This window comes from Rhineura floridana, chromosome 17, assembly GCF_030035675.1.
Source record: "Rhineura floridana isolate rRhiFlo1 chromosome 17, rRhiFlo1.hap2, whole genome shotgun sequence".
In the NCBI taxonomy this organism is placed as follows: Eukaryota; Metazoa; Chordata; class Lepidosauria; order Squamata; family Rhineuridae; genus Rhineura; species Rhineura floridana.
In genome coordinates, this window is record NC_084496.1 from 16,152,669 (window position 1) to 16,175,139 (window position 22,471).

Genomic DNA, 22,471 nt, shown 5'->3' on the forward strand with positions numbered 1-22,471 from the left:
AGGAAAAATCTCCATTAATTCTCTATCTGATGGAATAAAAGTGTTTTCATCTGTCTAAGAAGGGAGACCAGGGAAGATCATATATGGACTTCCCAAGGAAGCCACTACAAAAAAAGGCACTGATCCTGGTAGATGACAGTCGTACCTTCCTATGGAAGGAACTTGGCACAGGCTCACTAGCAGATCTTAAGGTCAGGATGGAGTGAGATGGGGTGGAGCTTGCCCTGGAGAATGAACACTATTGTACACTATTGAACACTAACACCAGGTGTTGCCCTGTCAACGTTAGTATAGTGCCCAGGATTTGTGCTCACACACCTTTTTTTAAACACTGAATGCTGAAAATGTTCCTAATACAGAAAACAGCCTTTTCCAATAAAAATATTTGTACTGCTATGCTCGCTCGGTGTGTCTCACAGTGGCAATTTGCATGTGAAACACACACACACATGAATGAAGACTTTATAAGCCTTAATTAACAGGGAAGGCAGGGAGGTATTCCTCCTGGCAAAAGCTGTTTTGTGAAGGAAAAAAACCCAAGCAAACCCAAGTATGCTGCAACAGTTCAAAGGGAACCAGATTTGCAAGTATAAAGAGAAAACACAAAGCTTTGCCAGTTGCAGAAACTGATCCACAAAAGATTCAAATGTACCTTTGTACAATCTCATTCAATACCTGAAACCTTTGGAGGCTGTGTGTCCAAATTAACAGTTTTTCTGTGCATTATCAGGATATGTTTATATCGGGGTCTCCAACCTTTTTGGACCCGTGGGCACATTTGGAAATCACATAAACTGTCTTAGGCACAATAACACACACTGCAACCTATTCTATTGACTACAGGGAGGAACCATGTTGGTGACCCCTGCTGTGTGTATGTGTTTTTGTATATGTGTTTGTGCATATTGTGCATGCGCATGCAGACATCTATCAAGGTACCTGTCAACAATATGGATGGATGTTCTATGGGCTCTGCTTAGAAATTGTCTTCAGATAGTGCTAGGAATAGCAGCAGGCCCCAACAAATTCCATTTTATTATTATTATTATTATTAAACATCAGTTAAAAACAAACACAATCAATAAAAACCTAAAAACAAAAGCACATCAAAACAAAGTGCTACAGGTCCTGCCCCTCTAAAGAGGCCACCAATAGCTGTGACCCACACATTAAGGGCCAAAAGCTTGGATAAACAGAAAAGGCTTTCCCTGGTGCCTAAAACTAGATAAAAGATGATGCCAGACATGCCTCCCTGAGGAGAGCATTATATGAGCAGGAAGCCACCACTGAAAAGGCCCCCTTTCATGTTGCCACTCTCTGAACCTCCTGCACATGAAGAAAGGCCTCAGATAATGATTGCAGGGTATGGGTTGGTTCACATATGGTACTAACCCCAATGCCATAGTCCCAGGAAAGTCCCTTTGGTTCCATCGGTTGGACTCCTGTCCGATGACAGACTGTTCCGCAACTCAAGCTGTGGCTCCCTTGGACTTTGTCAGCTATCACCCAGACCTGGAAAGCAGGTATACACACCTTGTTATTTCTCTCCTACATCATTTATCATCTGTATTAAAACAACCACCGTCCAGTGCAAAAGGCAGTCGCGCCTGGTGGTTCCATGTCAGTGGAGCAGTGGAATCTGCTCTGGGTTTTAGTCTGAACTTTCAATGAGTGGTCCAAAGTACTTCAGCCTCACTGCCATGGAGCCACCAGCCACCACTGGCAGAAGGAGGCACATCTATATAGGGTTTTACATGCATCCCAAGGGTAGCCAGTCAGGTGTGCAGACGGGTTTTTCATTCTGTATGCAGCCTGGGAGCTGGTGAGCTGCAGCTAATTGTAGCTTCAAACATTCAAAGAAGAGAGTGAGTGAGTGAGCAAGTAAAAGAGAGGGGGGGAGAGGGGGAGGGAGGGGGAGAGCCACACATTACATTGATGTGCAGGTGATCACATCATGAGGACTGTTCCAATGTCACAACAGAGCAGTGTTAATCGGAATTATTGACCAGTTAAAGAAATCTTAGTTGATTAATCCATGAAAACTGTCAAATTGATTACTACTAAAACTAACAAGTGGTAGTAACCACAATACAATTTCCTACAACCTTTCTCTCTCTCCATGGCAGTACCAGGATGCCAAATGTCTTTTCTTTAAATAAATAAATAAATAAAAAAGTACTAGTAACAAGCCTTTTCTAAAAAGTTTATCCTATATCCACTTCAGAGACACTTTTGATGGTTCACTCAGACCTGGTCCAAAGGCCCGACGGACACTTTGCGGATGTTGTTTGAAATGTGGTCCCAGCTGGATCCTTGAGGGTAGCTTGGCGTGATTCCCTGACGATACCACAGATTGCCTATAAAGGACAAGATTGATATTGGCATGAAATGATCCACTCAGTTCTTATGTTTATTGAGATCATTTAAAAAATGTTTTAAAGACAATCCTCTAATTTTCCATCCTTAGAAGATCTAGTCAGCAACTTCGAAGAAGAAGAAATGAATAGATGCACCTGAAACATCCACCAACTGATGCTCCCAAAAAGTTTTTGCTGCTGTTTCATTGAAGGGGGGTTTCTTAGGTGCATTTTGAAATAACTGTTATTGGGTTTATTCTAATGTATTCTTTTAGTTATGCTTCATGCTCTTAATTCTTTTCCTAAGTTGCTTGGAGACCTTTTTTGTTTACCAAATGACTAATAAGTTCATTATTTAAGGTCTTATGGCGCCTTAAAGACTAACACATTCCAGTGTGTCATAAGTCTTCTTGAACTAGAGTCCACTTCATCAGATGCCTCAGTTGTAGGTATACTGTAATTCATATGGTTGCCTGTGCATACATACATACTTGCAATCATGTGCATATATACTTGTAACTGAGGGTTAAACTTCATGGTTTTTTTCCTTTAACAAAATATTTTTACTAGGTTTTTAACCTATAACAATTTTCAATAAATAATTACACAGCATAATATATAGGTATAATTAAATAATAAGTCTAGGACTGGGGAGGGCAGCTATGAGATAACTAGAAAAGGTCCTCAAATGCAAAGATGTATCACTGAACACTAAAGTCAGGCTCATTCAGACCATGGTATTCCTGATCTCTATGTATGGATGTGAAAGTTGGAGAGTGAAAAAAGCGGGTAAGAGAAAAATCAACTCATTTGAAAAGTGGTGTTGGAGGAGAGCTTTGCACATACCATGGACTGCGAAAAAGACAAATAATTGTGTGTTAGAACAAATTAAACCAGAACTGTCACTAGAAGCCAAAATGATGAAACTGAGATTATCATACTTTGGACACATATTGAGAAGACATGATTCACTAGAAAAGACCATAATGCTGGGAAAAACAGTAGGGAGTAGAAAAAGAGGAAGGCCAAACAAGAGATGGATTGATTCCATAAAGGAAGCCACAGCCCTGAACTTTCAAGATCTGAACAGGGTGGTTCATGACAGATGCTGTTGGAGGTCACTGATTCATAGGGTTGCCCTAAGTTGAAATCGACCTGAAGGCACATAACAAATGATTTCATATATGTTGTGGGCATACAAGACAGAGGAAGCTGCCTTATACTGAGTCAGACCAATTGGTCCAGTTAGTTCAGTACTGCCTACTCTGACTGGCAGTGGCTCTTCAGGGTTTCAGGCAGGGTATCTTTCCCAACCCTGCGTGGAGATGCTGGGGATTGAACCCATGAACTTCTGCATGCAAAGCAGATGCTCTACCACTGAACTGTGGCCCTTTATCAAACTTGGTGAATTTTGGTAAACAGGAACAAGTCACAAAAGGGAAAGATTACATCTCTTCCTGAGAGGAAGAAAAAAATGGATAACTACATTCACTTACTATAAAGACAGCGTTTCGCTTTTTGTAGGTTTCAGATATTTATTACAACCTTTGCTGAAGGGTTTTCTCACTTTTGATGAAGTGGACTGGAGTCTATAAAAGCTTATGTGCCATAACAACATTTGGTAATCATAAGAACGTAAGAAGGACCTCTTGGATCAGGCCAATGGCCCATCTAGTCCAGCATCCTATTCTCACAGTGGCCAACCATATGCTGATGGGAAGCCTGCAAACAGGACCTGGGCATAACAGAGCTCTCCCCAGACTGATACCCAGAGGTATACCGCTCTGGGAGTGGAGGCAGAACATAGTCAAGGAGCCACAAGATTCCTTGCTGGTTTTGGTGCAACAGATCTAAGGCAGCTCTTGGCTACCCCTCTGGAAACAGCAAGTAGTTTTCTCACCATTTTTATCCACTGCAAACACAGACGTTCGCCCTACAGAGACTTGTTTTATCTTCTGCTTCAGAGGAGAAGGAATGTGGTACCAGCAATCACCTGCATGATGGATATGCACAGAGTAATGACACAAATACTAACCACTGATTTAACAAAATGTATATATTGCTCACTCAAAAAAAAAAGACCTCTCAAGTTCGTAGGTGGTTCATAAAGGACAGTCTAGTATATTCATTTAAAAAAATACCATTGAACATTGAATGACAGTACAAGTGGCTTTAAAAAAGAAGCACACTTTGTTTTCAATTACAAAAGCCCAAACCTTCAGAAACATCCATATGCAGAAGTCAACACAGGAGACAGCTTCTCTCCCAGAGCTCCTGTTTTGGGTACTTTTCCAATGGAGCAGCTATACATAGCCTTATTTCATGCTATCCTCACGATAATCAGTGTTGGCTCTAGATATGGGACCTGGGAAAGATGCCCCCAGTGGGGCTCCCTTCCTCAGTGGACCCACCTCCTTGCCACTGTCACTGATGCCCATTAGCTTGCCTTCTTCTGTTAAGTTCTAACCTGCATCGCCATGGGCAAGGCGATCCCAGTCTGCTGCACAATCTCCTCATTTGTTGCAGCTTGGATGTTTCAAAAGGGGCAGCCATAGCGAGGAGGAGAAAGAGGAGGCCTGGGAGTCCAAATGTCAGAGGTGGGCCCCTTCCTAGGGTGTGAGCCTAGTATCTTTCAGCCATCAAACGCCTGGGTACACAGAAATAACTTCCTCCTAAAAGTCAATAATGAGGGAGATAGATGCACCTCCCCAGGGAGGGCATTCCACAAATGGAGAACTGCCACTGAAAAGGCCCTGTCCCAGGTCAATGTCAAAGGCAACTGGGCCGCCCCCAGTGGCAGCACCACCAAGGACTCACCTGCTTATTGAAGGGTCTGAGATGGTTGATACTAGGGAAGGCATTCTTTTAGGTACTTGGGTCCAAGCCATTTAGGCCTATACATGCTATAGTGCTCTTTGAATTGGACCTGGTAATTCACTGACAGCCAGCGCAGCACTTCCAGGACCAGTGACACATGGCCCCATCTAGTTGTTCCACTTAGCAGCCTAGCAGCCACATGCTGCACTAGCTGTAGCCTCCAGGCCATCTTCAAGGGTAGTCCCACATACAACCCATTATGGTAGACCAGACAGGAGGTCACCAGAGCATGGACAACTAAGGCCAGACTATCTGAAGGTATACAGAATTCTACAGCATCAGCAGAGGTCAACAGGCAGCAATCACAGTCTTACCTTCAGGTTTCTTTGGTGATACTGAGCCACGATAGAAGACGGAGCCATCTCGAGCAACAGCCCAGACCTGGTGAAATGCTCCAATGGAGACTGAAACAAAGGGCTGGTCTGTCCCCACGTGCAGCCAGGATGTTCCCTAATGAGGAAAAGACAGAATGCACTAGTTACAAAACCTCAGCTATTCCTAAAAAAGGTAAACATACTAGATATTTCATTCTTCTGCAAAGTGATTCCTAGAATGAGCAAACCCGCATGATCACATCCTGAGTGGATAGCAAGCCAGCAGCTGCCTATTAAAAATCCTACAGGACTTTCCCATAAAAGCAACGGGTTCCAGGTACAACAAAGCCTGGCTGTTAGCACTGAATTCTAGAATTTGCCCAAGGAAGCTGCAGAATCCCCTTTTCTCAGGTCTGATTTATATTTCACCATGCTGCCTTTATCCAGGATCAAATACTTCAGATTGTAGAACAGGCCTGGGTAACCTCTGGCCTCCCAGATGTTGCTGGACTACAACTCCCATAATCTCTGAGCACTGGCCATTCTGGCTGGAGCTTATGGGAGTTGGGGCCCAACAACATCTGGAAGGTCATAGGTTCCCCATCCCTGAACTAAATGGATGCATACAGGACCAATGCTGAAAAGGGAATCAGCATGAACCATTTTATTTATTTACTTTTAATTGATTTTTATTGTTTTCAGCAAAACAAGCACATACAAACTAACGAAGTACGCAAGTTAGGTTACTGAGATTCATCTCAGGTGCCCAGTTTACCCAAAAAATCCACACACAGACACGTTCACACAAATGAGGGGGAGGAGGGAATCTCACAGCTGGGTTTTGGGGTGTGATGTATAATCGGCAGAGCACATCTCCCTTGTCGCTGATGGCCCAGAGAGCCACAAACTTGTCCTCGGCAGCCGGTGACTGAGGAATTATGGAAATATCCCACAAGGCTATTGGAGGGACTTCTAGCCATGGACCACTAGTGACGAATCTGCATTTCCTACGAAAGCAGGGGAGAGAGAAAGAAGAACAGAAAGGCTATGACTCAGTAGTGGAGCATCTGCCTTCCATCAGACAGTCACAGATTCAATCCCCGCCGTCTCCAGGTAGGGTGGGAGAGACTTCATTTTTGAAATCCTGGAGAGCTGCTACCAGTCAGTGTAGACAACACTGAGCTACGTGGACCAATGGTCTGATTCAGTACAAGGCAGCTTCCTAGGTTCCTTGACTACTCACTCTTTTGACTATGGTACAAAGAGGGAACCTGTACATCCAGGGTGGAAGGGAAAAGGAGGAGATATTCCTGTTTCAGATGTTCCTGTTTCTTTCTTGTAGGGCTGATGGGATCATTTCCAGTTGCTGTTTCCTTATAACATGGTTTATAAAAGGGCCACAACAACCCACTCAATCCTGTGCAATCGTGGTCAGTGGAGGTGCTTACTGACCTCTTGACACCAGTGCCACGGCGACTTACCGGGAGAGAGAGGGGCAGGGCAACAAGATGCAGTGCAAAGCTGCCTTAATGGGAGCACTGGAGTGGTTCTGCAAGTGTGTTTGCACTGTGCTGATCTCACCTCTCCTGCTAAGCTGCAGTGACTGGTGGTGGGAGGTCAGGGAACTGTCACTACCCACCCCCACGGCTACTGATTCTGTGTCCTCAGTCTTTGCATAATCAGGGCTTGTGGGAATCCTGAATAGAAGCATTCCACGCTGCAACATTTTATTGTGGCATTTTTAAAAATCAAGGTCCAGACCAAGAAGAGTGGTTCAGCAACAGTTCGACAATGGAACGAAAGACCTAAATGGGTAGAGGGCTCTCTCTGGCTGGAGGTCTTCAATCAGAGACTGGACAGATTTCTTGGGAACGCTTTAGCACTGCATTTCCTGCATCAAGCAAGCCCCCTCCCCCAATCCTAGTCATAACTGAGGAGAAGGAGGGTCTTTTCGGTGGTGGCTCCCAAGCTGCAGAATTCCTCTCCCCCTTGAGATTGGCAAACCCTTTCCCTTCACTTCAGAATGGGCCTTTTCTGTCCATTTTTAACCCAGCAACTCTGAAGTGTTGATAATGGGCTATTTTACTTGCCCGTTCCCTTTGGTTCAATAATCAATGGTTTCTAGTTTTAAAACCCATAAAAATAAGAATTAGTTTTATTTTTAAAAATGGTTATTTTATTAATATTATGAACCACTGTCAGAACCTTGATGACAGGGGGGTAGATAATGGTATGCAAATATTCAAACTTGACTCAGGTTGTTGTAGCGGGGAATACTTTTGAGCCTGATGGGAACGCTACCACAGTTCTTTCAGAACCCATGTTTAGCTACAGGATATAGAGCGGTTGGACATCTGAGGAGCTTTGCTTAACACCAGGAACTGGTGCTTCAGGGCCCAGAAAGCTGGATCTGCTGCCAACGGAGACAAACACTGGGATGGGCAAGGATTCAATTTGTAGGCTTATAGCAGTTAATGTGAATGTCTGTGTATTTTACTGATTAGCATGGCCAAATGGGCATGATGCAATGTTGGGCCTGGATGAACATTGAAACAGCACTTTTGAAAGCCAAGCTAAAAAGGATCTGGGGTGGTAGCGAGGGGGGGTGTGGAGTTAAAGGGGCAAAGAAACTGATCATGGCACTGAAGCTCTCCTTGTAGGCAAAAAACAAAATACAAACATCCAGCTTCTTTCTCCTACATTTCTAAGTCTTGATCATACATTTCCAACCCATTCTTTGTATCCATAAGGATAAGAACCTTAAATTAGTTTTAACTCTTACAATGAAAGCCAAGTATGCTGAATTCTGCACTCAGAACCAATTTCTTTTTTCTTTCTTTTTAACTATTAGCTCTGCTCTTGAGTTTTCAAAGATTTTTGTTCCATAGTGCATAGCTGCAGACATAGCTGCAAGGTTCTTTATAGGACTGCAATAATAAAACATCAAAATAAAACACAATTTTATTGTGGTGCTCATTCAAAGAGAGCCCAACTTGACTCAGAAAGAGGGTATACATTAGCTGATATCACAATGTCCATTATCAAATTGCAATATGGTTAAGATCACAAATACTTTGACTTTTCTGTGCTTCCACAAACATACGCACGCTCATTCTGATCACGATTATTGCTTACCCTTTCACAGAGATGCTGGTATTGCACCGACCAGTAGAGGGTGCTGCTCTCTATCATGGAAATACCAAGTAGGAGGAGGGGATTAGCGGGAAGGACCGTGGCTCAGTGGTAGAGAACATGCTTTGCATACAAAGAAGTCCCAGTTTTGATCCTCAGCATCTCCTGGTAGAGACCCCGGTCTGAAACTCTGGGGACCCACTGCCAGTCACTGTAGGGCAGAAGTGGGGAACCTCCAGCCTGTGGGCCTAATTAGTCCTGGGAGACTGTTTTGGCCTAGTCATGCCCACCTGCCCTATAAAAATATATGACAACAGGTGTGGGGCAGGTAAAGGTGGAGCTTAGATGACAGGAGCTTTGCAGGCTCCACTGACAGCTCCACCAACTTGTCAAACATGGCCCATAGGGTGTGTGGGCGTACCATTTGCTGGACCAATTCCCCACCCTTGGTGTATACTGATGTAGATGGATCAATTATCTGACTTGGTATAAGGCCGCTTCCTATATCATTATGGGTGCATACTGCCCCTTAGGTTACAAGCATAAACATTCCCACAAATGTAACCACATTTAAGAGATAAGGAATGGACTGCAAAATTGTGCACACCCTTTCTTCTGGTGCAAATTTCCTTTGACTTGCCCTCATTAGCCTGAACTGTGCTTCAGGCTACAATCCTGTTTAGAAGCTCCCACTGAACATAGTGGGGTTTACATCTGAGTAAATGCGTTCAGGATCGCATTGCACGATTTACATCAGCGACAACCTTAACAAAAACTAAATTTCGCTATTACCCAAAAATGGAAAACAAGGATCTGAAAGCCAGTTCTAAAACCCTTTTTAAAAGCAACTATGGTTAGCACTAGCCACAATGAAGATCGGTGCTGGTAGAAGCCTTAACGATAAAGCTCGAAGGGCAGATAGAATATGAAGGGTGGAGAGCAACACACATTCCTGCGGCCCACTTCTGATCTCTAAACCATGGTTATAAGTAGGGATGGGTGAACTGATCTTTTCTGGTCCTAGTCACTTTTGCCATTTCTGTCCCATTTTCACAATGATGTGGGATTTTTTATAAAAAGAAATCTGCACAAAAATGCGCGTGCACTTTTTGATTGGAGACATGCATGGGAACGCTGGAAGTGCAAAAGACAGTGGATAACTCTCTTTGCTTTTATATATGCAATTGTTTTAACTGTTTTTAGATACATTACTGTTTTATATATGTTTTAATTGTATTGTAAAATTGCTTCGAGATGCAATTCACAAATGAAGGAAATAATAAACCGAGTCACAATCCTCACACTAGTTTAGAGGATGGGAGCAGATCAGGTCAGTTAATACTGAAACTCACAAGACCAATTCCTCAAATGTCCCTAATTATTACGTATGTCATTAGCAACAATGGTGCTTGGTGGCTCCATGTCAGTGGGACAGTGGAATCCACTCTGGGTTTGGACTAAAACCTGGAGCAGATTCTACTGCCCCACTGACATGGAGACAACAGCCACCATTGATTAGCAATAATTTACATCATCAATTACCAGCAGTATCTCAAGGTCTGGAATGCTTAAACTACCTTCAACTTCTTGTGCTTAACTTCTGACACATAAGGCTACTTTTGGAGTGTGCCTCTTGATCATTTTCATTGTCCCCTGGGGTTTCACATTTTATTTTTGTGTTCTCTTGTTGCGTTAGTCATACAAAAGTAACAAAAAACATCCCTAGTTATAAGCGATCAGAAGGATTGCACATTTGCCATCCTTTAACAGCTGTCATTGCCTCTGTAAGGCTGTTAACTACACTTCAAGCAGAAATTGCCCCTAGAATGGAATGAGAAGAGTAATGTACGTGCAAAGGAAGAGGAAAAATCAAAACCTCATATGCTTGAAAGGTACCAAAAGCATATTGGAATGCAACATGCTCTACCTGGCCCAGCGCCTCCGTCGCACAAAGTCCTTCATTGTCTTGTGGTCATGATAAGACCTGCCGGAAAAGGAGAGACACACTGTTTTTACATGTGCTGCCTGCCAGCAAAAAAAGATAAAAGGTTTTGGCCCTTTGCTTCTCTTGAACAAAGGGCAGTTTGTGGGACCGAGCGGGTCCTACATTGGGGGCTAGGGTTGGGGTCATTGGATAAGGTTTCCAGCTGGCAGCATCTCATCTGGATCTGCCACTGTTATCACTGCTTGCCAATACTGAACTTTTGCTAAGCAGCAAAGTAGCATCTCGTGCCATATTTCTTTAAGTTTACTTTAATCTCTCTCTTCCCTCCAAGGTGCTCAGGCTGGTCCCTTTTCTTTTAACCTAACAACAACCCTGCAATCAGGACCTGCTCCAGATTCGAAGGGGCCCTTGGTGGGCTTAATCTGGTGGCAGTGGTAGGAGTTGCACTGTGACCAGCAATGGATGACTTGTACACACGGACATCTATGAGGGTGGGGGGCAGCCCCCCTCCACCCAGGATGCATAATCCCCAGATTCTCACCTTTCATTTTAAAATAAAGAGCAAGTTTCTTTTGTATAAACCTGAAATATGAGGCATTTGGTTGTATCCAATTAAGGGAACAACCCTAACTATGGGAAGCCAATGCAATTTATGCCACCTTAATTTAAGAGTGTAAAGCACGCCAGATCTAAACCTCATTCAGGAGTGAGGCTACTGGATTAGCAGAGGGAAAACAAGCATTCAGAATAGAGTTTGACTTACCCCACCCTTATGGCCAGTGTAAGGTCCACTGAGCTGCCAGGTCATGCGACTGAGCTGAATGGAGTTAGGATCCAGCATAAGCCCACCCTGGTTGTGCCACAACCCCAGAATGCCCCTTTTGGGGACTTACACCAGCCTCAGATGAGATGGCTTCAGCTGAGACTGAATAAGCTATTTATGCCGGCATAGCCCTGGCTGAGCTGGAGATTCACTAGCTCCTACCTCGCAGATCCCAGCGGATCTTGGGATTGGAATGGCTCCCTTGAGGATTCTCAGAGTAGACCCATTGAAATTAATGAACAGAGCTTACTTAGGTCGATTTATGTAAATGGGTCTACATCAAGGAGGATTTAGTTGGATATAACTCAATGAGTTTTTCCTCTCTACGCTGGGGATGTGGTGATCCTGTTTCCGTTGCTGTCCTAAGACTTCATGTTCACACTTCAGACAAGGGGAGGCAACATACACAAGTCAAGTCATGTAGTAGTAGCAGTAGCATTAATAATAGTAATTGTTGTTATGTGCCTTCAAGTCAATTACAACTTATGGCGACCCTATGAATCAGCGACCTCCAATAGCATCTGTCGTGAACCATCTGTCGTGATTTTTCTCTTATCTGCTTTTTTCACTGTCCAACTTTCACATCCATCCATAGAGATTGGGAATACCATGGTCTGAATGATCCTGACTTTAGTGTTCGGTGATACATCTTTGCATTTGAGGACTTTTTCTAGTTCTCTCATAGCTGCCCTCGCCAGTCCTAGCCTTCTTCTGATTTCTTGACTATTGTCTCCATTTTGGTTAATGACTGTGCCTAGATATTGATAATCCTTGACAAGTTCAATGTCCTCTTTGTCAACTTTAAAGTTACCTAAATCTTCTGTTGTCATTACTTTAGTCTTCTTGACATTCAACTGTAGTCCTGCTTTTGTGCTTTCCTCTTTAACTTTCATCAGCATTCATTTCAAATCATTACTGGTTTCTGCTAAGAGTATGGTATTATCTGCATATCTTAAATTATTACTTCTTCCTCCAATTTTCACACCTCCGTCTTGGTCAAATCCCGCTTTCCGTATGATATAAAATACATCCCTGTCTCACAACCTTTCCGATGGGGAACCAATTGGTTTCTCCATATTCTTTACAGTAGCCAGAGTATAGGTCGTGCATCAGGACAATCAGGCTACTGGGCTAGCAGAGGGAAAACAAGCCTTCACAATAGAGTTTGACTTACCCCAGCCTTATGGCCAGTGTAAGCTCCACTGAGCTGCCAGGTCATGTGACTGAGCTGAATGGAGTTAGGATCCAGTATAAGCCCACCCTTTGGTCGCGCCACGACCCCAGAATGCCCCTTTTGGGGACTTACGCAAGCCTCAGATGAGCTGGCTGTGCTGTGGCACCCCCATTTCTTTTAAAGCATTCCATAGTTTTTCATGATCTACACAATCCACCCCATATATACGGTCTGCCTAGTAAACGTCCCAAGACGTCACCCTAAGAGTCGGAAACGACTCACACTATAAGTGCGGGGACACCTTTACCTTTTTTACACAATCAAAAGCTTTGCTGTAATCTGTTAACCACAGGGTGATTTCCTTCTGAAATTCCTTGGTCCGTTCCATTATCCAACGTATGTTTGCGATATGATCTCTGGTGCCTCTTCCCTTTCTAAATCCAGCTTGGACATCTGGCATTTCTTGCTCCATATATGCTGAAGAGCCTTTGTTGTAGAATCTTGAGCATAACTTTACTTGCATGGGATATTAAGGCAATAGCTCAATAATTACTGCATTCCCTGGGATCCCCTTTCTTTGGAATTGGTATATATGGAACGCTTCCAGTCTGTGGGCCATTGTTTAGTTTTCCATATTTGTTGAAAAATGTGTTTATAATAAAATATAAAATAATATATTTATTATAAAATATATTTATTATAAAAACGTAATAAAATAATAGTAATAGCAAACATAATAAAGACATCCTTACGCTGGAAAGTCAGCTGCGTACTGCCAGCCTTCTCGATCAGTGCCACCACAAACGCTAAAATCGATGTACCAATCAGACACCTGGATCATGCAAACAGATACAAAATTCAAAAGCAGAAACGCTCGTCTCTTGTCAGGGCCAGCAGCACCAAGTTTGAGAAGGCTTTCAGCAAGGTTCCTCTGCCCCTGCCGTGGTCTCCCCCAGTAGTAGCAGCTGGTTCTGGGAAGCCATTCACCATGCTAAAGTTCCCACAATGACCTGGAGCAAAAGCTATGATTGGATGCTTTGGGCACTGTGGGAAATTTAAAAATGGCAAGTGGCTTCCCTGATCGTGGTGCTGCTGCTGGGGGAATGGGCTGCCCATGGGTGCCATTACCAACCACCCCCGCCCCAGTGAAGCATTCCCAGTGGAGAACAGCATGTCAGGGACAAACTAGCCGTCACAAAGGGTCTTTGGCTATCTTTTTTAAATCTTAAAAACCAGCTTCTGCAGTGGAGTCAGGAGTGGGGGGGGGTCACAAATACAGCTACGATGCTGAGGAAGAAGGAACTCAGTCCTTCCTTACCCAAGACCACTGTGGCGACAGAGGCTTTGTGTTGGTTTTTGTACACTCCTGCAAGCCAGATGCATCACTCCACATATACCGATCTGTGGGGAGGCCCCTGTAAGCAACAATAAAATAAACATTCAGAGGACGCTCAATGTCTTATCCTACGCATGTTTACTTGGAAGTAATCACACTCAGCTCAGAGGAATTTACTCCCTTGTTGCAGCCTAAAAGAAATCAGTTTACACCAGAAATGCCTTATTTGCATAACTACATATTATAAAGTAGCTGTTGAGACACTACTGAGTTGGTTCACATGCAACACCCAACCATGGTTTGGCTGTCCTTGAGCTCCTACTTCTACTCCTCCACTCATTCGTGTAAATTCTCTCCCTGACTTCCTTGTTTGAGAAAATAAACCAAGGGTGGGGAACCTTTTCCAGCCTGAGGGCCACATTCCCTTCTGGGGAAACTTCAGGGGGCCACATGCCAGTGGTGACTGGGGCCAGAGACAAAAGTGGGCGGAGCAACAAATGTAAACTTTGACCTTTGTACAGTTCAGAGGTTAGTTTTACACATGCTCATACAGCCCTCTCTGTCCTCTATCCAGGCAAGCAAAAGGCATGATCAGAGTTCAAGGACACATTCTAGCCAGGCAAAAACACTCCAGGAGGGAGTGAAACAAAGCCAGTGAGGGGTGTGGCCTGCGGAAGAGTCCCAGGGGCCAGACAGCAGAGAGCGGCCTAGAGGGCTGCATTTGGCCCCGGGGCCTGAAGCTCCCCTCATCCCACCATAAACGATCAGAAAATTCTGTTTCTGCTTGCCCTCCCAACCAACATTAGAGACCACCGTCTGAAGTGGGTTACCAATTCTGGTTGGAAAGGCATGTGCAAGTGCAAACGGACAACATGGCAGACTACGTTTTGCCCAAACAAGGAAGTCATACTAGGTGAGGAGTGGATGGAACTCCTTTAGTTACTTCAGATGTGTGGGACCTTTGTCCCTCCAGCTGTTGCTGAATTGCAACTCGCATCGGCCCCATCAAGCATGGCCAATGGCCAGGGACGATGGTAGTTGGAGTTCAGCAACAGCTGGAGGATACCTGATGTACAAAATGGAGGATACACTGCAGGAACCCAAGGCTTTAGACCCAAGGGCCAGACCAGCCTGGAGACAAAAGTTGGGTTAAAGGAAGTCTTCTAAGAGTGGCTGCTAAAAGAGAAAAAAATGAAAAGTTATAAGGACATCAGAAGAGTCCAGCCTATTCTTGCTGTTCCCTGCTGAAGGTTTACAATAAATGCTCCCTCAAGTGGTAAAATCTGGTATTTACAACAGGGAGAACTTCCTAAGCTTCCAGAGCTTGGTCTCCCTCTGCACTAGACATTTAAAACATTCTTATAACACTTTAAACAGTCATGGCTTCCCACCAAAAAATCATGGGAATTGTAGTTTGTAAAGGGTGCTGGGAAGAGACTGCTATTCTCCTTACACGGCTACAATTCTCAGAGTGGTTTATCAATCAGTCCCTCATCCCAAGGAACTCTGGGGATTGTGAGGGGAATACGGGTCTCCTAAAATTCTCAGCACCCTTTACAAATACCCTGGACTCTTTGGGGAACAGTTTAAAGTGGTATAATAGTGTGTTGCAGATGCAGCCTTGGTCAACTGCCAGACTGATGCGGAATGGTCATCTAGAAACTAGAACTGGAAGTGTGGTTTTGATGCTAGCTTTCAGAGCAAATTTAAATAGTTGTTTGCTGTTATTTTCTAAAAAAAAAAGTACAGTCAGCCAAACAACATTTTCATGCAAAACCCAGTGATCACAACGGGTGGCACACAAGACAATCGCTCTGCAGTTTACACCTCAGCACTACTTACCTGCTGCTGTATCCAGTAACAGGATTCCACCGCTGATTCTCGTAAATATAGACACACTTCACATCCGACTGTGCATAAATGTTGTCTGTGCTGCTTACTAAACCAACAAGACCCAGATCATTAATACTCTATTGTTTTTCATGCATTTCCCATGTATTTATTTAAAATATTGATACACCTCCCTTATTATTTCTTTCTTTCCTTATAAACAAAGAAAAGTATTTCTGTACCACCAAATAATAACGTTATCAAGGTGGTGCATACAAGATTAAAACACAAAACACAATTTAAAAAATAAAAACACAGATAATCATTAAGGTGACTAGCTAATCTAAAAATTAAAACAGTTGCAAAGTCCAGCTGGCATAAAAAGGATGGCCTGAAAGTAAAAAATGAGGATGCCTGCCGAATCTCTGCTGGAAGAGTGTTCCACAGCATGGGACCAGCGACTCTGTTTTTATCTCTCCCTCTGTATATATACACACATAATATTATAATACCATGTAGAATATCAGCCTGTATTTGTATAGGATTTCAAATTGTTTTTATTATTGATGCTTTTTACTGTGAAATCACTTTAATGTGATTTCACAATAATGGGACGTGATTCATAAAACAGAATCATATATATGTATATTTTACACACATACTTTATTATTATTAATTAAATTTGTATCCCACCGTTCCTCCCAGTAGGAGCCCGTTACTATATAATAACAGTAAATACATTACATAACAGCATAAAAACAGCAGATAAGACACCGCAGCCAGTAAAATTCAAAATGTCTGGGTGAATAAAAACATTCTTGCTAGAAAAAAGATAACGTGGGTGCCAGGCGGGAGGAATATTCTGGGACTGCAGAGTTAAAGGGTAGCACAAACTAGCCTCTTTCATGGTCTTTATTTGCTTCTTATATTGAGTCAGGGATACGAAACATGCATCTGTCCTGATGTTGCTGGTTCATCAGCCGATCAACGCAGACAGCAAACCCTGCTGGGATTGGCTGCACTACAGAGCTCCTGAAGGGCAGTCAAGGGGAGGGGGTCTCTCTCGTCAGCACCACCCACTTGCAAAGGAGCAATCAGGAGCTCATTTTAAGCTCCCGACTGTTCCTCTAGATCCACGTCCTTACCTGCCCCACACATAGGCATTTCCAAAATGCTGCTCTGTGCAGGTACAAAATCCCAGACATGTGACTGTACAGATACGAAGGTGCAGAAATACTTGTTACCTGAGAAGAAGCTTCCTCCGTATCCGCCAGTATAAACCCAGGCAGTATGATCGTACCCCACGCCCCATACTATGCCACGGCCGTTGCATTCAATCAATCGGAGATGCCCACCTATCTGGCGCCAGAACCTATGGGGACAGAAGAATCTGCTCAGCATTCACCCAGGATGCAGAAACCAACCTATCTATCCTATAAAAGGAAGACATACTTGTTACATTTTTTATCCCATCCTTCCTCCAAGGAATTAGGAGAGACATACCTGGAGCCCTCTTTATTCTCACAACTCTGTAAGGTAAGCTAAGGAGAGTGAGATACCTCCAAAGGTCACCAGTTGAGCTTCAGGGCTGAGTAGGGACTTGGGACTCTGACTCTCTGGTCCCAGCATGACACTGTAACCACTTCACCACGCTGGCTCTCATTGTTAGTTTATTGCAGGGATGAGGAACTCAGGCCAGGGCTCACTTCTAGGCCACTCTGTCTGATCCTTTGGGCTCTCCCAACCACAACCCTCCCTAGTCCTGCTTTGCATCCTTCTTGTGTGTTTTTGCCTGGCTGAAATGTGCCCTTGAACTCTACGAATGTCTCTTGATTGAGAGAATAGGATGGAGAACAGGGAGGGGTGTGCGCATGTGGGCAGAAACTAGTCTGCTGTACAAAGGTAAAAATTTGCTTTAGCTGCTCTGCCCACTTTTGCATCTGACCCCACCCACCACTAACATGTGGCCCCCAGCGAAGAGAATGTGGCCTTCAGGATGAAAATGGCTACCCACTCCTAGTTTACTTACTGTAAACATCAAATGACAAAAAGCCTCCAGAGAAGTACGGAGCCCTGGAGGGTCAGACTGATACCTGGGAACTCCAGTTTCCTCACTCGCCTGCTTTTCACTGAACTAGGACAAGCTCCCAGGATAATTAGTTAGCTAGTGGCTGGAGTCTACTACTGACCACCCAATCAAGGAAAAGATGAGGATGAAACTTTTGAAAAGCAAACTACCAATATTTCAAGGAGGCATGATGTAATAGTAATGGATGAGTTCAATTACTCTGATATCTGTTGGGAAACAAATTCTGCCAAACACAGCCCCTTCAAGAAATTCCTGACTTATATTGCTGATAACTTTCTCCTACAGAAAGTGGAGGAGAGAACTAAAGGATCAGATATCTCTGATTTGATTCTAATCAATAGAAATGATTTAGTGGATAAACTGGGAGTTATGGGAACTCTGGGTTATACTTGAGTTCTTGATCATGTTATACTTGAGTTCTTGATTTTAAAGGAAGCAAAAGCTACGTGTAGCCATACACATACCCTGGACTTCAGGAAAGTTGATTTTAATAAACTCAGAACAATGGTAAGTGAGGTTCTGTGGCAAGCGACCCTAATGAGAAAAGGAGTCCAAGATGGGTGGGAGTTTCTAAAAAGGGTAATTCTAAAGGCACAATGGCAAACAATTCCACAAGGGAAAAGGGGAGAAGAAAGCAGAAGAAGCCAATGTGGTGCCACAAAAAGTTTAAAGATGACCTGAAAACAAAAAAGGACGCTTATAGGAAGTGGAAGGAAGGCCAGACCACAAAGGAAGAATACAGACAGGTAGCATGGGATGGCAGGGATGGCGCCAGGAAGGCTAAAGCTCAGAATGAGCTGAGGTTACTGAGGGATGCTAAAAGCAACAAAAAAGCTTTCTTTACGTACGTCCATAGTAAAAGACAGAGAAAAGAAATGGTGGTACTGGATGCAACAACTATCAGGTGGATCCATAGTTGGCTATGCAATTGTAGTCAAAGAGTGCTTATTAATGGTTCCTTCTCAAAGTTGGGGGCGGTAATGAGCGGCGTACCTCAGGGCTCAGTCCTGGGCCCAATGCTCATCAATATTTTTATTAATCACTTGGGTAAGGAGATGCAGGGAATGCTCATCACATTTGCAGATAATACAAAATAGGGAGGAATAGCTAATAAATAGGGAGGAATAGCTAATACTCCGGAAGACAAACAAAATTCAAATGGATCTTGATAGGCTGAAAATAACACAATGAAATTTAACAGGGATAAGTGCAAGGTTCTACACCTAGGAAAAAGAAACCAAATGCAGAGTTATAAGATGGGGGATATTTGGCTCAGCAATACTACATGCGAGAAGGATCTTGGAATTGTTGTTGATCACAAGCTGAATATGAGGTGTGATGTGGCTGCAAAAAAGGCAAATGCTATTTGATGCTTCATTAACAGAAGTATAGTTTCCAAATCACATGAAGTACTAGTTCCCCTCTATTAAGCACTGGTTAGCCTACTGTGTCCAGTTTTGGACACCACACTTTAAGAATGCAGACAAACTGGAACAGGTTCAGGGGATGGCAACAAGGACAATCAGAGAACTGGAAACAAAGCCCTGTGAGGAGAGACTGGAAGAATTGGGCATGATTAGCCCTGAGAAGAGAAGACTGAGGGGAGATATGATAGCACTCTTCAAGTACTTGAAAGGTTGCCACACAAAGGAGGGCCAGGATCTCTTCTTGATTGTCCCAGAGTGCAGGACACACAGTAATGGGCTCAAGTTACAAGAAGCCAGATTTCGGCTTAACATCATGAAAAACGTCCTAACTGTTAGAGTGGTACACCAATGGAACCAATTCTCTAGGGAGGTGGGTGGGCTCTCCAGCACTGGAGGCCTTCAAGAGGCAGCTGGACAGCTACCTGTTGGGTATGTGTTAAATTGGATTCCTGCATTGAGCATGGGGTTGGACTTGGTGGCTTTATAGGACCCGTCCAACTCTACTCTTCTATGATTCTAAGCCTAGAGGATGGGGCCCTCTCAGTGATGGCGCCACAATTGTGGAACTCCCTCCTGGTGCAGATGAGCCAAGATCCTCCCCCCTTTGTCCATCTTTAGGCAGCTGGTAAAGACCTTTTTATTGGAGATGACACTTAAGCTGCAATCTGCTGATTTTCCATTTTAGTTTCGCTTTTTGCTGGAAATTTTAGTAATGCTACTAAGATGCTGCTGTTCTAACATTTTTGTTTTAATGTTTTAATTAATTTATTGTTTAAATTGTTGTTTAGTTCCTTTGCTGCTTATTATGATAGACAAGTGCCATAAAACTAGAGGCTGTGTGGCTCTTTCCAATTGGGGAAAACTGTTGGCCATCTTCCATCCATCCTGCCTAAGAGGCAGCACAGCACTTTCCCCATAGTGTGAAAGATCAGGACACACTCTCACGTTCAGATATGTTTGTGTGTGGACTTCCGGGAAGGGTGACTTCGCTTGTGCCTGCTTTTGAGACGGGCTCCCGCCTCAGAAGAAGCTTATTCAGATATAAATCAGTCAGAACATTTTTTTTTTCACTGATGAAATTTCTCCCGGGCAGGGAGAAACGTAGAGATCAACCTCAAAAGCCTGTTTTTGTTGGGAGGACTGGATTTCATTAATTTATGAGAAAAGGTCCAGCCAGCAATGCCGGACGGACTTCCAAACAAGCTCTATCTGATTAATGCGATACGTTTATCTTTTCTTCAAAGAGAAAACGGACTAACAGGCAAGCACTCTTCTTTCTATTTTTTTTTTTTAACTTGGTTTAAATTGTTGCAGCAAAAAGAGATTTGTCAAATGAATCAGCTTTAAAGAACTTCTGGGTGAGCTATAACTCTTCTCTGTTATTCACGAAATTAACAGCTTATCTCTGTTTCTATTGCAAAAAGCTGTCCTGGAAGTGCATTCTAAAGATATAAACAGAAGAGGGATTTCTATTCCAAGGAGAAAAAAATAAAAAATATGAACTTTGGAACATTATATTGTCTGGGACTATTCTCTTTTTGGTCTATTTTATTTTGACGAATCTGCTTCTTCACGACGCCACTAACTGTTTTGATGCTGGGAACTAAATTTGTTTTGTATTCTTGAACATAGAGAGATAAGGCAGGCTGCTCTGTTTATACTGTGATGTCATCAAGCCTGGAATATTAACCCAATTGTTGCTGAAATAAGAAGTGGTTCTTCTTTATTTTTGTTTTGTTTTGTTTTCGTGGTTTTAAAAATGGCAATCAAGAAAGTGGCTGAGAATCTGGAAGTAATTATGTTTCAGAAAATAATGGATGAGATTGAGATAACGAAACAAACCCTGCGACAGGGCAGTAAGGAACTGAAAATTGAACTGAGCAAAATGACGCAGGAGCTTAAAGAAATAGGGGATCCTGTGAGAGAGGAGAATGAGATCAGAGATGAGAAAAGAAAAAATAAAGGGAAGATACAAGCCCTGGAGATTGGAACAAATGTGGAATTGGAAAAAGATCTGGAGTTTATGGATATTAGAAATAAAATCTACTGTTTGGAATTTAACGTTATCTCTGAAGAAATTAATGAAGATATTAGAGATAAAGTTATCAATGGCTTGGATAATTTTCTGGACTGGAATGACGTGATGGAGCTTGATATAGAGAAAATCTATGGAATTAACTGCAGCCATGTGACAATGGACAAACTCTCAAGAGATGAGCCAGTGCACTTTGTAAAAAAGAACAGAGATATGACTTTACAACAATATTTCAGCAACTTATTCAGAATCGATGGCAAGACAATATTTGGGATAGAGGAAATTCCCATCAGACTCTTATTATATGACTATGGCTATGACAGCAAGATTATTATGGAATACTGATAATGGAAGATTGGACACTGAAATTACTGGACTTAACAGGACTATTGAAGATGGAAGATGGAATTAATATGGATAATGGAATAATGGCTATTGAAATTATTGGACTTAACAGATTTGATGAGATGGATTAATCGATATGTTTATTTGGAGAAAAATTGATAGATATATTTCTTAAAGAATTGAAACCTCTCTTTGACTTTTTGTGGAAAGAATAAAGTAATGTCTATGAGATTTGATAATTAATTAAGATAACTACTGGAGGAAAGTGATTTTATAATATAATTTAAGAGACAGGATTGTTATATATTGTAGACCTATAACTGATCTGCGACAAATGGGAAGTCAACATTTTTTTTTTGTTTAATCATTTTTGTTTTGTTTTGTTTTTTGTCTTTGAATGTTTTATGATTTTGTTTTGTTTGTTTTATGAAAATTTGAATAAAAATTATTGTAAAAAAAAAAAAGATATGTTTGTGTGTGTGACACTACAGTTTAGCATTATGTGAACAAACCTTAGGTTCATGTATTCTCTCGTTCTCTCTGGCACGGCCACAAGGAAACAGAAAGCTTTCACACACCCATTTTTATCCATCCATTATGTCCAAACCCAGACAAACTGGGGTTGAGGCTTGCATGATTTAACTAACCAGAGTTAAGATTAACCAGTTTAGAGTACAGACATAACACTAAACTGTGGTTAATTGAAAATGGAAGCTTCCAATCTCCTTCTCACATCTACATCAGAGAAAAGGGGAGGGGGAGTACACAAGCTTGAGGTTCATTCAAT

The 22,471-nt window shown here is 42.7% G+C and overlaps 1 protein-coding gene across 6 annotated transcripts in view; it reads right to left on the reverse strand.

Annotated features, from left to right (window-relative positions):
- The window catches only part of TECPR1 (tectonin beta-propeller repeat containing 1), a 90,577-nt gene that overhangs the window by 4,547 nt on the left and 63,559 nt on the right, over positions 1–22,471 (reverse strand). For all 6 annotated transcript variants that reach the window (XM_061599350.1, XM_061599349.1, XM_061599348.1 and 3 more), the window contains 10 exons: positions 17,033–17,160; positions 15,801–15,897; positions 13,941–14,037; positions 13,375–13,454; positions 10,608–10,664; positions 6,381–6,555; positions 5,549–5,684; positions 4,258–4,350; positions 2,251–2,357; positions 1,393–1,512 (listed from right to left, as the gene is read on the reverse strand). In XM_061599350.1, coding sequence (XP_061455334.1) covers positions 1,393–1,512; positions 2,251–2,357; positions 4,258–4,350; positions 5,549–5,684; positions 6,381–6,555; positions 10,608–10,664; positions 13,375–13,454; positions 13,941–14,037; positions 15,801–15,897; positions 17,033–17,160 — 1,090 coding nt within the window. The remainder of the gene's footprint in view (positions 1–1,392; positions 1,513–2,250; positions 2,358–4,257; positions 4,351–5,548; positions 5,685–6,380; positions 6,556–10,607; positions 10,665–13,374; positions 13,455–13,940; positions 14,038–15,800; positions 15,898–17,032; positions 17,161–22,471) is intronic.